Below are 16,459 nucleotides of genomic sequence, written 5' to 3'. Positions count from 1 at the left end.
GTCAAAAGACAAATGGTGTGCCTTGACAATTTTTGTACCTTGTCAGTGTGCCATGAGATGGAAAAGGTTGAAAATCACTGCACTATAGAGTCATTTTTACATGGCACAAGCCATGCATGTCCCCCCCAAAATTAAACAAGCATGTACACACACACACACACACACACACACACACACACACACACACCAGAGTTGCAAACACACACAACAGTTAGCCAGGACTCAAGTCTATTCCAATCATGACTCTTTTGAGTCACTGACTCTGAGTCATGGGTCAGAGTAAGTGGCTTGAGTTAACACAAGTCACGAAAAATGTGTGTCTTTGTGATTTGAGTTGAGTCTTTATGAGTCAAGTTCCCATTCCCAGAGGCAGAAAGTATAGTTATACCAAATCAGACCATCTTTCCCTGATTTTCATTTAAGAGCCAGTGTGGTGTAATAGTTAGGGCACTGCAGGAGGACCAGGGTTCAAGTCCATGCTCAATCAACAGTGCTCACTGGGTGACTTTGGACTAGCCTAGCCTGCCCCACATGGTTGTTGTAAAGAATCACGCACATCACCTTGAGTTCCTTAGAGGGAAGCCAAGATTAATACCCCCACTTTATTCTATCAGCATATTGAATGGCCAGTGGGGGGGGGGCCGATGACAGCCACCATTTAAGTATCTTGATTATAAAGGTGCAGTGGTCAACTGACAGGTAACCTTAGCTACGTCAGGTGAAGTTGTGTCTTCTCTAGGGATCAAGAACTCAGTCTGTTACCAGAATCTGAGCACCAGCCAGTAACCAACTGGCTGGTCCCAGAGTATAGATGTGACAATACCAGATGACTCTATGACTTAATTCTGAAATACACACACACACACACACCTGGTTGCTAGATAATTGTCTTTTATTGCTTCCATATTAAAAGGAAGCAATACAGGATGAGTGCAGAGTCACCACCTGGCAACCAAATGGAATTCTACTTATTTCCTCTTCCATTCAAAGTTACTTTACTCTCTTGCATGCAATTCAGTGAAACGTTATGCCTTTGTCATTAACTTTTCCCTCTTCCTTGTTTTAAAGCTTGTCCCCTCCTCTGCCAATAGTCCTGGGCCACTGTGAGATACAGGAAGTTGGACTAGATGGGCCTATGGCCTGATCCAGCAGGGCTGTACTTATGTTCTTATGACAGCTGTTACATAGTCAGCCAAAGCTAAGCTCATGAGACAGTGAGTGGTACACGTGCCTGTGTGAACGAAGCCCAAGTAGCAGCTCAGACTAGAACCCAAGGCTAGCAGTAACCAGGGATGCTAAATCCCAAGGATCAATTCTTCAGTAATTCCAAGACCAGCTGTTGATGCTGCATCTGTTGAATGGATGCTTCACAGTAGATGCATCTGTTGAATAGATGCCACTCTCTCCTCATGCCCACCTTCTAGACCAACCCACAAACTGGGAGAAAATCCAAAATGTGAGCAACAAGAAGAGAAGAAACTCAATCAGCAGGGCCCAAATGTTTGCTCGGGGACCTGTGAAATTATCACTGAGTATGAATGAATGAATGAATAAACCTTTATTAGGCATAGATAGAGAAATCATAAAAGCAAACATAATTAGTCCTAGTCCCGTTTATCAAAAATGGAGTTAAGATACTAAATTACTAATAAAACATTTACAGTTCAACATAAAATATCAACATTTTTGACAAATTACATTAAGAAGGCTTGGAAATCACCAAAAGTAAAAATTTAGAAATTCCCTCTAGCACATCTGGTGAGCAGTCATTTAGGAGACACTTCAGTTTTGCCTCATCTGAAAGCCCATTCATTTTGCTGAGAAGTGGAGTCATGTAAGTGTGGCGGGATCTAGTGTGCCGAGGACAATAAAAAAGAATGTGTATGATTGATTCAACATTTCCCAAATTACAAGGGCAGAGGCGTTCTTTATATGGTATTTGCCTATATCTGCCTTCTGTGACCTTGGATGGAAACACATTGAATCTTGCCAAAGAGATTGCAAGACGTTCAGAGGGGTTGATCAGAATACTCAGATAAGGAGCCATTTGCCCATACTTTAGCGGAATAGAGAAATTAAGAGGGGAGCAAATTCTAGAAGCAAGTTCAAAGAGGTTTTGTGCCTCAATGTCTAGCATTCTTTGCTTTACCCTTTGATAAACTTCAGGGAATGGATAGAAACTTAAAAAATCCAATGAAAAACCAATTGATTCGATTCACTGAGTAAAATACCCACTGTCTTCCTTCCTTTGTTCTTTCTACATCCACGAATCATTATTTCTAAATTGCCAAGCAGTGGTTCTCCAACCTTTTACTGGCCCTGGGGGCTGCTGCTTGATTTATAAATGCCAAGGGGTGTGGCTATAATGGTGATTGGGCAGCATTCCCCCCCCATCCCCGCAGCTTGTTTAACTCTTGATGCACATAACCTAATCTGGTCTGTCATTTTACAAACCACCCAAAATTAGGTCATGACCACATTTGAGAACTGCTGGCCTAGGGCAAATGTTAATTGTGAAGTTATATTATATTAAATATAATATATATTATATTATCATATATATAGTTAGTTGGCAACCTTCAGTCTCGAAAGACTATGGTATCGCGCTCTGAATGGTGGTTCTGGAACAGCATCTAGTGTGGCTGAAAAGGTCGATTCGGGAGTGACAATCCCTTCCACACTGGGAGCAAGTGCAGTCTGTCCCTGGTCTGTCTCCCTGGCTATGGGTCTTCCTTCTTTGCCTCTTTGCCTCAGTCTGTTGGCCAAGTGTCTCTTCAAACTGGAAGAGGCCATGCTGCACAACCTGCCTCCAGGCGGGCCACTCAGAGGCCAGGGTTTCCCACTTGTTGAGGTCCACTCCTAAGGCCTTCAGATCCCTCTTGCAGATGTCCTTGTATTGCAGCTGTGGTCTACCTGTAGGGCACTTTCCCTGCACGAGTTCTATGATATACATATTATATACATATACATATATTATATTAAATATAATATTAAATGTTATATTATGAAGCAATAGTTCATAATATTCACCAAGCACAATGCAGAATTAGGGTTTTCATTTTAGCATACAGACTTGTGCAGACACTTCAACAGATTTTCAGATGTTAAGGCCAGTTTCTCATTGTGTAGCTGCCTTCAGTGCCCAAATCCCTTCGATCTACACAAACTATCCTGGTCTCAGGTCATTTTGTTTAAGGAGCACTAGTTCCTATATAAAACTACTAGATTTCACTCAGTCTGGGGTACAAATGGCAGTTGCGCTGTTGACTTCTCTGGCTTTTGACAAAATGGCACATGAGAAAAACCAAGATACAAAACCCTTCATGCAGAAACGTGATTAAATTTGCAAGGCAGTCTGGTGCTACGAAAAGATTAAATTCACCTAAACCATGTACTTATTCATGAGAGTGACAGCCCGACAGCACAATTTGAGCAAACAAACCCATCTGCTTCTGAATTTGAGAAGTGCTTCTGTGCCAGTTCAGAAAGCCATTGAGAAAAAAAAAGGGGGGGAGGAAGCACGCCCTGTATAAATCTTTTGCCCACATCAACATGTGAGTCATAATAAATCTGTTCATCTTTTCATATGATTTTGGTCACACCAAAACTGTAATTAGGGAGGTGCAAGGAAAAACAGCTGAAGCACTTTCCTTTGGTGTTCAGCTAAGCACTGAGAACTGTCATTTTCTGCAATGAGTTCTGTTCCAACAGAAGTGTGAAAGATTTTTTCCACAGTGCAATCCTAAGAACATCTACTCAAAAAGTAAGCCTTACTTAACACAATAAGAGTTACTGCCTGCTGTTTAGAACTGCAACTTACAAGGTTCATAAGTTATTGGTAGCTAGAGATAGCAGGACAGATAAGGCACCTTTTAATCATTGTAATGGGTTTCATGAATGGCAGTCTGTTATCAAGGCTGAGCTTTAGAGACGGAGATACACAAATCAAAGTTACTAATAAAAATGATGAAGTGGCACAACTCATTTTATCTGCTCATGGAATTTGTATATCAATCTCTTTAAGTGTTCACTCTGCAGTTGCAGACTTTTCATGGGAGTGGTACAACATTCACAGCACAATCCTGTGCATATCTATGCAGAAGTACAATTGTATTCAAATAGGTTTACTCCCAGGAAAGTGTGTTTAGGAGTGCAGCCTCAGTTGATGAAATTGCCATATAAAAAACTCTTGCCTAGTCTACCTACTAGAAGTTTAATTCTATTAAATAGATTGTACAGGACTCTATAAACAGTCTGTAGTTCTGGGCTTGTTGATGAACAAGCCACTTTTGAAACCAAGGAAACTTTCAAAGGCAGGTCACAATAGGGCCAGGAATGTGTTTCCCTAAAGAAGCACTTCAAAGAGATATAGGTCAGGATCCACATGGAGAAGTGACCTGCCAAAGCAGGTTTTCAGGCTCAACTCTCATCTTCTGCAGAACATTTTCATCCCCTCTAAAGATGGATTTATGTTAGACACGTACCAGGAATGCTATCTTGTAACCGGTTTTAGTTGAAAAAGGATTGTTTTGAATCTCTTCTCTTTTTTAAACCTGTGAATTGTGACTGTGTAACTTGTCTTGATCTCCATGGTGAGGTAGCATACCCATTCAGCTGGAAAGTTTAGGGTATCCTCTTTATACCAGGAAACAACCTAGACTCTTACACCTGCTTCACAGTAAACTTTTACAAGGTTTGGGGGTCATGTCAAAGGCCTTTCTTGTACCTGCCAGTTTAGCTCAGACTCTTGAGAGTCCACAAAACCATCATAAATCCTAACAGTAATAGCCTAAGTTTTTCACTCTTATGATTAGCAAATCTGGGAATAGGACTGCAGTGTGTCTAAAACATTTTGAAAGCAAGTAGGTGTTTCTTTTCGAATACCAGGGATGTTATACCTTGCAAAAGGCTAAAAAATTCAGCCCCTCATGCAAACATGCCCTGGTTTATAAGAGGTCACAAATCCACATACCATGATCTGGCATTTACCACATAAAGTTCTTGTTATTTACAGAGAACAGTAATAATCAACTGCAGTTTTCCAAGCTATTAAGCCAGGAATATAAGAAAGTGACCCGTATCAAGCACCATGCAAGGAATCAAAAATCAAAGTAAGTAAATTAAGTGTTTACAACAAGTATACACTTAAATATTTATTTAAAATACCCTCCTAACTCTCCCAAGCAGATGCTGATGTTTTTTAAAGAAATTCCCCAAACAGCTCAAAGGATGCAACACACTTACCCAGGAGTAAGCCCCATTGAGTATCACTGTTAAAAGCATATACGTACTTAGTAGCCTGTTAAAAGTACAGGTCTGTCACATTTCCCCAAATTTGTTCCAACCCAGTTTGAGAAACACTGACATAAACATCCAATACGTTAAATGGAAATAAAGGTAACTGAGGCCATGCTTCATATGCTACTGTGTAGCACTCAGTATCACGTGGCTTTGAAATGGCTGGTAAGAAGTTCAGAATCCACCAAATCAAGGTTGGGAATAAAGAACTAGCAGTTACCAGAAACGCTCTTCAGATCAAAACACTGGAGTGAGAGGACACAGCAGCCACTTAATAAAAAAATGTCAGATGTTCTATTATCGGAAGTCAATTTTAAATTGCGTGGAATCCTACATATAAGTTTTTTCAGGATGCACCTTTCGTTCCACTTCGACCAACTTTGTAATAAGTGTTTAGCTTCTGTATAATATAGCTATTTTGTTTTAAAGTTCATTCTCTCAGCCACTCTAGGAGAGTTGGAAGAAGAATTTGTTTTGCAATTGATGCAATCTGTCCTATCAGCAGTTCTATTCTAGATCCGGGGTGTCAAACTCATTTCATGCAGAGGGCCAGTTAGCATTCAGGGTGCCTGCTGAGGACCGGAAGTGACATCATTAAGCAGCTGATGGCCAGAAATCAGCACTTTGTTATCATATGAAAGTTTATAAACTGCAAATGGCAGGACAGAAAATATGCAAATCTTGATTGCATTTCAAGGTATGGAAAAACCCAATTTTCATGTGGGCTTGTTTCAACAGTAACACCTCAGCACTGTTCAGCAGCTGAGAGCCTGAGAGCTGGATAAAAAAACTTCCAGGGGTTGCATCTGGCCCCCAGGCCTTATGTCTGACACCCCTGTTCTAGATGATCCCCAAGATTGGCACTTCCCTTGAAGAAAGAGCTTATGTATCACTTAATTAGCATCAAGCAGGACACAAAAATTGGCAGGTAATCAACAATCAACCCTGCAGTGGTTGTGTTCTTGTGTAACTTGAAAGCAATACTTAAATTTGCCTTCTGTAGAAAGTAGTGAGATTTCAACTGAACAGTAGGGGGCGAGATTGAATGGGAATAACTGTTAGTAAATTCTATAGGTGCAACACAAGTCTTAGTAGGTTATAGAAGAATGGAGGACATGAGAGAGTTCTGTCACACTGATGGAAATAGTGATCAAATACTGCCAAGTTCCAAATCTTTGCTTAGGACACGTATAGCCAGGGTGATGTAGTGGGTCTGAAAGATTCAGGTTCAAATCTCCACTCAGCCATGAAGCTTCCTGGTGACCTTGGGCCAGTCTCTCTGTCTCACCTACTTCACAGGGTTGTTGTGAGGACAAAAGGAGAAACTATGTACACCACCCTGAGCTCCTTGGAAGAAGGGTAGTATAACAATGTGAAAAAGCTCCTTTGCCTAATGTGGCCTGCTAAACTACCGTTTCATAATCATGTCCTTAGGTTTAAGTGCTAGTTGGTCAGGGCAAGAGGACCCACACATCAACTGATAATACCTCCTGCTGTAGCTCTACATAGCTGTGATAAGCCATATCCCAAACAGAACTGTAAAAAGAGCCTAAAGGTACTTAATTATGCAAAAATGGACTATATCACTGTTTGGGAAGGTGTTCTGAAGTGGTCAGACCCCTAAACTGCCTAGCCCTGCTCAGAGAATTTTGAGAACTTTGCCAAATGCTTGTTCTGCAGAACACCCCACACAAATTGAAAACTGTTTCCATTTTCTTCTCTTAACTCACTGCAACTGTTGCTTGAGATCTAAGAAAAAGCAGGGAACTTATCCTGGAACTGCTGATCTTCTGTAATGCTCAAGGCTGAGAAATTCCCGATGAGACACAAGAATCATTTTTTGCTGGCCATGTTTTATTTGTTTCTTTCTTTAAACGGGGGAGCCAATGATACATAGTTTCCCATAAAAAACCCAGAAGGCAAAACAAACTGTCAGAAGACCGAGATGCTACATGCTACATTTAACCTAATTATACTCATGCTTGCTTGAGGGGTGGGCATCATTCAGTAAAAACATACAGTAAAAACAAATGCCTGACCATATAGAACTTTTAACCTACAATAATATTGTACCTTAGTTGTTTCCATGCACACAACTAATGTTACAAAAATTGTTTCTTAAAAAATTAACACACAATTAAGACTTCTAGGAGCATTTTATAATAAAACAATTCCTAATTTCTTTGTAGATAGATCAAGCACCTCCAAATTGCAAATTCCTATACACAGTGAGTGCCTTATTTGAAGTGAAATCTCTTTAAAAAACTCAAAACGGATCACCTCACAATAAGGGGATGTTATTTCATCTCTAGCTGAACTATGTAGCCAATAAACCATAGTGCTAACAAGACCTTTATCTGTAAAGCAAGTTCAAAAAAATTTAAGTTGACTCTCTATCATTACAGAAAATATAATTTGCTAAAATAAATAAAAATGCTGCATATTAACATTTCCACTATAAAGAATGCATACCAGAATATTTATAAATATTGAATGATTTTTCTCAATACCACCTACTACAATAATGCTGGCTAAATAGAAGTGCATTATGAAAAGCACTATGGGTGGTTAATGTTTTGCCACATACTGCTGTTACCTTGAGGTAGATAACACATGCGTACCAAATTCTGCATTCATTTTCAGTTGCTGCTGGTATCATGTGTCTAAGAAATGTATACAGTATGAAAGATTCTAAAATACATATGAATGAAAAATGTTTCAGGGAAAAAATAGATCTTTTCATGCAAATGTTATAGTCTCGCTGTGTAATTTTCAAGGCAAGTTTTTTTCTTCTGCAAAACATGGACAACTGTTTAAAATGAGAGAGTGTTTCTACTTGGTTTAGTGCATTTTCTTCTTGTTTCCTCCTGCAATTTGCATTGTTTTGCTCTGTTCTTTACCTTTTGTGTGCAAACGACATGCCAGTTTAAAAAAAGAATTGTCATGTAAAGAAAAGTAATTCTGGATTGTAAAAACAATGGTAAACAGAAAACTAAGGAAATCCATACCAAAGTTACATCATCTGATTTCAAGTAAAAAAATTACTTACAATAAAAAAAGAACACACATTTCATGAGTATAAAAAGAAATGTCTGCTGTTTTTAGTTTAGGTGTTTCAGAATGCTGCTGTATGCTTTATGGGGAATCTGAGGAGATGACTTCATAGCAGAAGGCGTTAGCGTGGCCTGTATTGATTTAAGTGGCGAGCCAACAGGGCTGTGAAATGGCGGAATACCTATCGCTTCGAGGTGCTTGTTAAAGAGAAATTCCCCACTATTACTTATGAAGCTTCCCTCTCTTTCCTTCTCCCCAAGCTTTCCATCTTCAGCTGGCTCAGTTTCTAGCATTTCAGTATCTTCCTTCTTGCTAAAAAACCTGTCCAGGTAACTGGTGTATGGATTCTCTTTCTCTATCTGCTCATCCTTCCTGACTTCGCAACAAAACTGGTCTATGAGGAAACACTCCTCCCCACTACTTACAAGTTGGCCATCCCATGAGTACAGAGCTTCCAGCTGGGCCAGGTTAGCCATTCCTTTCTCCTGTTTCTCTCTGCTTACAGACTTAGATATGCCTTTCAGTTCTAGGTGGGACACTGAAGTATTCAAGCCATTTAATTTATCAATATCAGTTGACTCATTCTGTGAACTAAGCTGAGTGGTTCCTGCCATAAATGAATCAAAGTCAAACCCTTGATTCTTCTCCCTCTCCTTTTCTGCAAGTTGCTGTGAAGCTTCCTTAAGAGCTATCTGAGCTTTCACCAATCCATTCCTTTCACATTTTGACTTGCCTTTTTTGTCTGACTTCTCTTTATTCTGCTCCTTCCAGTTAGAAAGATCTATTATAAGCTTGGGTTCATAGTAATGGTTCACTTCACTTTCTCTCCAGACTAAGTTATCCAAGTATGAAGAGGACCTCATTTTGTAATTACAAGTGTGGCTACACTCCAGATCACAATACTTGTTTTCATGGTGATCTGGATATTGCCAGCAAGGCTCAGTAGAGAAGTGGGTATCAAAAGATGGATCCTCCAGATACTTTTCACGATCACCATCCATATATTTGCGAGGATCTACTTGTACTTCTTCCTCATCAGTTCCATCAGAAAGAGCCCTTGGGTCACGCTGAACTTCATCAGTTTCGAAGTTATTATGGATAGGCCAGTCATGGTCTGAAAACTGACTTTCATGGTATCTGCAATAATTAATGGCCAGAATTAGTGAATTATAGGCATGCTCACATGTTACAAACTGAAGAATCAAGATGGATAAGAATTCTGAATAGTGTCAGTTTTTAGCTTAATAATATAGCCTTTGAGGTCCCCCTACTCTTCAAATGGCTATACTTCAAGAACTTTACAATGACAGAACCATTGCTCCAAAACTTTAAAAGTTCATTTATAGTAATCTGAAAATTTAATGTACTTTCAGATCTTCACTAGCATATTTCTTAGCAACAGGAAAGGTAGAAGAGAAATCTTAACAGTTGGGCAAGACACACAATCCCACAAGGAACTTTTTTTAAAGATACTGAATTTAGTTTTAACATACAAAATTCAGTTTTCAAATGATACAGAAAATACGCACACATTATGATGGTTATTACCCTCCAAATACCTACTACTGTGGCCCTTCATAATTTGGAACTGCAAACTATTATGACTAATTTGTGAAGATTTGTTAGTACTCACTAAAATTAGTGCAAGATTCTAAGTCTTCCATCGAAACATCCCCATCACATATTAAAACTTAACTTCAGACAGACACTACTCTATCAAACCCTGCATGTTCTTCAATACATGTTTAAACACTAGAAAGTACAGGAAGATGCTTATCATTTGACTGTGCAGTTGGTTACAAAACACCTACTGCACAGAGTTGTGTCTTTAGCTAGAATCATCTGAACTGAAGTTAGCCAAAATGGCAAAAGTAATAATGAATGCACCAATTTAGAAATACTTTATGTGGCAGCTCCAGTTGTGATAGTGACAGGATCACTACCATGCTTTCATTTCTGCCAAGCTAGTTGATTGTTTCTTAACAGGTACCATAGCTCATCTTGGCAACACCATCACTGAGCCAGGGGTGACAGCGCTTATGCAGGTAGCAATAAGATCGTAAGTCCACTCCTGAGCCAGGACTATTTTGATGCCAGGCTATTGGAAGTTTCAGATTACTGGATGCCAGACAATTGGAGTTTTACTAGTTATAAAAGTTAGTTAAGGAATTAAAACTGAAGATAACATACGAAAAGTGAGAAAGACCATTTCCATCCATGTACAAAGATCCCGTTCCTCATGGGAGTGTGTCTCCCACCTCATGTAATTTCAGCATTGTAAAAACATGACATTAGCAGGCATCTCAAACAGTGCCTGAATATTTTTAGCATTACCAGGGAATCAAATTCACTAGCACGTACACAAAACAAATTCAAAGCCATTTACCTGTCCCAATTATAGACGTGACTGTGGCTTTCATCCATGAGCAGAATATCATCCACCTCATCCTCAATGTGAAAAGGATGGCTTGAAATGGGCTCATCAGTTGGGAAAGAGTAAATGCTCATATAAGGGTGGGACAAAGCTTCTTCTGCTGTCAATCGATCCATGGGACTAAAGGTCAGTATTTGTTTCAAGAAGTCCAGTGCTGAAGTAGGCAAAATGATAACAGTTTGAGAGATAATTTCTAAGGAGGATCAAATATTAAGTGAAACTCTAATACTTAACTTTGGGCGAGCAAAGACTTAAATATTTAAAATGTTGCTGAACACCAGAACTCAATATTTAGGAGCCAGAATTTTTAGCGTGTCAGATCTATGCAGAAAAGTGTTAAACTTAATTGCTTTTCCCCTCCTGCCACTAAAAGTACATTTCATTTGCTCCTCTTTGCTTATGGCAAACTACAGGACATTTTTGTTATTTTTGTATTTTAGTTCATTGCTGTTGTCAGCAATGAATCCAATGGAAACACAGGAAATCATGAAAATGAGTAATGTGAAAGTTGTAAGGTACTGAACACCAATAGAAAGGGCAGAACAATTGAATACATGACTACTGAGTGCATTTTCTTAAATGTTTTAACAAAAATGTAACATGCCAGGCTTAAAGACACTTCTGTAGTGCTTTTGAGAATACCAAGCACTTTACTGGCATGCATCTTATCCTCATAACAATCCTGTAAGGGAAGGATATTGCAGTTGTGGGGGGACTGGGGGAATAGCTTACTTAAGGCCACACCTAATGAGTTCATGGCAGAGGCAAGATCTGAATACTGAAGAACTACCAATTTGCACTTCGGTTTTAGCCATGATGCTACAAGAAGGTTGTTTGGGGCAATAAAAGAATTGCTTCCACAGAGGAATCACAGAAATTGTTTTTCTTGTAGGCTATAGATAATCAACACAGTAGGCAAGTAAGCAGAACTTTGTGGTGCATGAACTTTTGTGAACGCGTTCGCAAACTTGTTTGCAATGAAGCAATAAGCATAGCTGTAGCTGTCACCATTGATTACTACTAGTCATCATGTTTAACTGTAAGGACTCTGCCTCTCCTGCCTAAATGAAAACAGCCTGTACAGACAGCTCCAAAAATTTAAGAATAATCCAAAGTTCTGTTTCCTGCCCTATTTGATGCCAATACTAGGGAATTCCCACTGCATATATGTAGCATTTCTCAAGCCAAACTCCTGGACACATGGCAATCAGTGTACCCACTGGAGCTGCTGGTTTATGGCAAACAAGTTTCTTGCCAACCAAGGCATATTTCTGGCTTGACTGTTATATTCAGCTCCCTATGGGACTGGTCTCAACTTCTGAGCTGTCTGGACAGATTCTCTCTAGAATACTAATTTATGTCGTACCTTAGACCACACAGCCTGAGGGGAAAGAGGATATTCCCAGAGAATATAGCGTGTGTATGTTAAATGCAGCAGGGCTGGAAAGCACCAAAACATGGCACATCACCAGTTTTGCTCTCTCCTTTATCCAAGTGTGTAAGGTAAGCACACAGTGTGTGCTGTATCTGCCTTAACATAGCATTGCATTTTTTCAGAATCATAAATATTTCTGCAATGTTTAAAAGAACTAAGTCCTGTCAAATTCCAATAGTAAACAAATCTGTCTACAGATTCATAACCCAAAGTAGGCAGACAATAAGTAATAAGCAGCACAAATGATAGGGACCATTTTACCTTCAGGGCTAATGCCTGGGAGGAGTTGAGTTAAAGGTTTGTCTGGCTCAGTCATATCACTTTTAATGTAAACAGGGATTACGTTAAGAAGTTCCTGACGATCTTCCTCATGCACAACAGGAATTGATTCTAGAATCAGCTGCATCTGTTCAAGTTCATGTGCACCTATGTAGTAAGATGAAATACAAGCAGGTTCTGTTTCAAAGTCTGTTAGTTCTTAAAACATTTCTTACAATTCTAGAGAATAAAGTTTCCTACTTAGAATAATCAATGCAATATTTTGTATGAAAGTTCTGTAAGTAGCTACAACACTGGAATTTACTCAGTCCTGCCAGTTACTGATTCCAGGGCTAATAAGGCATCAGTATACTATACAATATCCCATCTTGTTTTAGTATTTCCCTGCTGACAACTCACTAATTCAAGTAAATATGAAGCCCTTATAAAAATCTGCACCTTAACCTGTAAGGCACCAATTAACCTAACTCAGTAATTTTAATACAAAAGTAAATTGTAATAAAAGCATTACTATAATGTCAACAGTGCTATAGGTGTAAATTTCACAACCTGATCCCATGCATCAGAAGTAAGGCATACCAAGTTCAGTGGAATTTGTTCCTAAGTCAGCATGCAGCTTTGCGGCACTTAGTTTACCAATAACCAAGTCAATCACAACCATTTTTGTACAGAAATAGATTAAAGCATTTGCCACTTGCATTTCAATTAGCTATACGAAAGTTCTTTGGAATGGCAAACTCCTTTACTGGCAACACTGCCATATTGTATTGAGGTATTTCATACTTAAAATGACAACTTTAACCAGTCAGTCTCCACCAACCTGCAAAGAGAGTTTTCCCTGTCAGCATTTCAGCAAAGATGCAACCTGCAGCCCACATATCAATGGCTTTAGTATAGTTGTTGGGTGATAGCAAGAGGCGAGGTGATCTGTACCATTTAGTTACCAATCCTTCAGAAAGATGGCCCTACAGAGACAGAAATTTTACTTGCATTTGAGTAATTACATTTGTATCCTGCCTTTCCTCCAAGAAGCTCAGGGCAGCATCTATGAAGTTAACCCAATTTCACCCTCACAACCCTGTGAGGTAGGCACCATTGAAAGCAACTAAGCCCAAAATCACCCAGTGAGCTCCATGGCTGAGAGGGGATTTGAGCCTAAGTCCACCTCCTCAATTGTGTCCAATATTCTATCCACTACACCATAGTGGCTCTCTTTAGGCCAGTAATATTATTCTTAATATTTTAATACTATGTATATTTTAGCAATTACTAACCATATAGATTAAACTTTGATCTTTTTATTTAAAGATTAGTCAAATCCAGGACATCTGACAGACATAGCTGCCATTTTATATTTACTAATGCATGATTTAAGAGTGTGTTTATCGCTTTATCAGAAAGATCACACTACAACTTGCTAGAAGGGCTCTCCAGCGTACACATACACCTTAGAAGTGGTTTTAAGTTGCAGTGCCAGCATATTGTTGGAATTAACCCATTTCTCCCCAGCCCACAGGTGTACACATTTGATCCATGTTGCATATATACACTGTTGGGCAGAAATGGCTTAATCTTCCAGCTTCTGTAGATTTAAAATATCTTTTAAATCATCTTTTGTCTTCCATAGGTGTGCCCCTTAATCCCTTTTAACCACTGTTTTATGACTAAAGTCAGGATAAAGCTGTATCAGCGTACACATGGGTGAAACAGACTCAGTTAACAACTGCAGGAACTTAAAAAGAGTTACGCTATTTTGTAGATTGAAAAGGGGAAGGATTTTTTGTGGGGGAAAGAAATTTCACATTTTAGGTGTAAGCGTACACCAAAATATTGAGTGCTAATATGAAAGCTGCAAGTTAGTAGTTACACTTGGATGATGGATGATGGCCGGATCCCAAAGGATCTCCTCTATGGAGAACTCGTGCAAGGAAAGCACCCTATAGGTAGACCACAGCTGCGATACAAGGACATCTGCAAGTGGGATCTGAAGGCCTTAGGGATGGACCTCAACAAGTGGGAAACCCTGGCCTCTGAGCGGCCTGCTTGGAGGCAGGCTGTGCAGCATGGCCTTTCCCAGTTTGAAGAGATACTTGGCCAACAGTCTGAGGCAAAGAGGCAAAGAAGGAAGGCCCATAGCCAGGGAGACAGACCAGGGACAGACTGCACTTGCTCCTGGTGTGGAAGGGATTGTCACTCCCGGATTGGCCTCTTCAGCCACATTAGACACTGTGCCAGAACCACCTTTCAGAGCGCGATACCGTAGTCTTTCGAGACTGAAGGTTGCCAATATAGTAGTTACACTTGCCAAGGAACTGTTATACCTTGTTTGCTTCTGCACAATATTCAGAATGACCCTCCCTCATACTGTGCACATCTTCACATACCTTATGGGAATAATGAGGGTCCATGATCCGAGCAAGGCCAAAGTCACCAATTTTCAGCACCAAGTCTTCAGTATTAATGAACAGGTTAGCTGGTTTCAGATCTCTGTGCAGAACATTTGCAGAATGAATGTATTTGAGCCCACGTAGCAGCTGGTACATGAAGAGCCTGGCATGTTCTTCCAGAAAGGGACCCTGCTCCAGCAGGTTAGCCAGATCAGTCTCCATGTATTCTTGAACAATGTAAACACAGTTCAGTTCTGTAAGAGAGCCTACATCATCTGTCAACTGACTCCCATTGGGACCAAGGATTTCAAACACTTTGACAATGTTATCATGATCAAGTCTTCTAATAATTTTGATCTCACGAAGAGCATGTTTAACACTCTGAGGATCAGTAAGGACAATTTTCTTGACAGCCACTCTTTTGTCACAGTCATTATCGACTGCAGAAAAAACTAAGCCATTGCCACCACAGCCCAATGGTTTTAAGTCCATATACCGAGAACCTAGTTCAAAACCATGAATGTTCATGAGGCTTTCAAACTTCTCTGCCATTTTTGAAATTTAGCGTTGTTTTCCCTCTAAAGCTATTAAGCTTCTGCAAATATGTAAAGATGCATCCACTGGTATACGAAGGATCTTACAGAAAAGGAGAAGAAAAACTTCAGGTTGACTGCACGATCGTTTGACACTCTCATTGCATTGTTAGCCAGTCAGGCCTGTTGTGTCCCTTTTAGACTCAAAGCTTACACACTCTACAAATCAGGTTGAGCAAAGACAGAGAGGTTGCAGCATTCATAGCTCAACAAAGTTGCAGCATATCTGCAGACATTACACAAAAAACAAATTGAACGGAATGAAATGACATACTATGCACTCCACTCAACTATGCTAAGCTGGTTAACATTTAACAAAAATGTGAATAAATATGCACGTAATAGGCTTCTATTAACACCCTCCTTCTCACAGTGCAGATACATTCAGTGTTGGACTGGTCCTGAGCAGCTTCATTCTATGATATTAGAAAGCACTTTTTCCTCTTCCTTTCTGGTATGTTTATAGTTTAGTTCATCAAGGAAGTGGCTGTTCTTGATTCACACAAGATCCCGTTAGTTAATGATCAGGTGGCTCCAGCTCACCACAATCACAATCAAAGCTGCCATCCATCTTATTCCGTGAAAACCTGAAAAAATAAAGAAGCCACATATCAGCACTTCACTATCATACATGTGTTTTTAAACTGTGCTTAACAGGATGCTGTTAGCATTGCCTGATAGACACTAGAATCTCAAATATACAATCATAGAACTGGGTATTAAGAATATCTTGATCTGCTGGATATTTGCCCACCCCACCCACAAATTCAAAGCAGCCATTACTTAAGGAGGGGTCCAGGTTTTGAAATTTATCTCTAGTAAGCTCCCATCTGTACAAAGAAGTCAAAATTTAATATTCAGCAGTCTGGTGAGAAATTAGAACTGAAGTTACTTGAGTGAAGCAGGTAAGTAGCCCCCACTTTAAGAAACCTGCTACTCAATGAAAAGTTTCTTAAGTTTGAAGATGCTATTTGTAAAT

The 16,459-nt window shown here is 39.6% G+C and overlaps 1 protein-coding gene across 3 annotated transcripts in view; it reads right to left on the bottom strand.

Moving 5' to 3' along the window:
• Positions 1 to 7,131: 7,131 nt before the first annotated feature.
• The window catches only part of MAPK6 (mitogen-activated protein kinase 6), a 37,248-nt gene continuing 27,920 nt past the window's right edge, over positions 7,132 to 16,459 (bottom strand). For all 3 annotated transcript variants that reach the window (XM_066636662.1, XM_066636661.1, XM_066636663.1), the window contains exons 2-6: positions 14,885 to 16,067; positions 13,321 to 13,465; positions 12,483 to 12,647; positions 10,739 to 10,940; positions 7,132 to 9,489 (exon numbers count right to left, since the gene is read on the bottom strand). In XM_066636662.1, the coding sequence (XP_066492759.1) occupies positions 8,400 to 9,489; positions 10,739 to 10,940; positions 12,483 to 12,647; positions 13,321 to 13,465; positions 14,885 to 15,439 (2,157 nt within the window). In that variant the 5' untranslated portion in view covers positions 15,440 to 16,067 and the 3' untranslated portion in view covers positions 7,132 to 8,399. The remainder of the gene's footprint in view (positions 9,490 to 10,738; positions 10,941 to 12,482; positions 12,648 to 13,320; positions 13,466 to 14,884; positions 16,068 to 16,459) is intronic.

This window comes from Tiliqua scincoides, chromosome 8 (assembly GCF_035046505.1).
Source record: "Tiliqua scincoides isolate rTilSci1 chromosome 8, rTilSci1.hap2, whole genome shotgun sequence".
Lineage (NCBI taxonomy): Eukaryota > Metazoa > Chordata > Lepidosauria > Squamata > Scincidae > Tiliqua > Tiliqua scincoides.
Note: the sequence above shows the minus strand (reverse complement) of the source record. Positions and strands in the feature narration are given on the sequence as shown.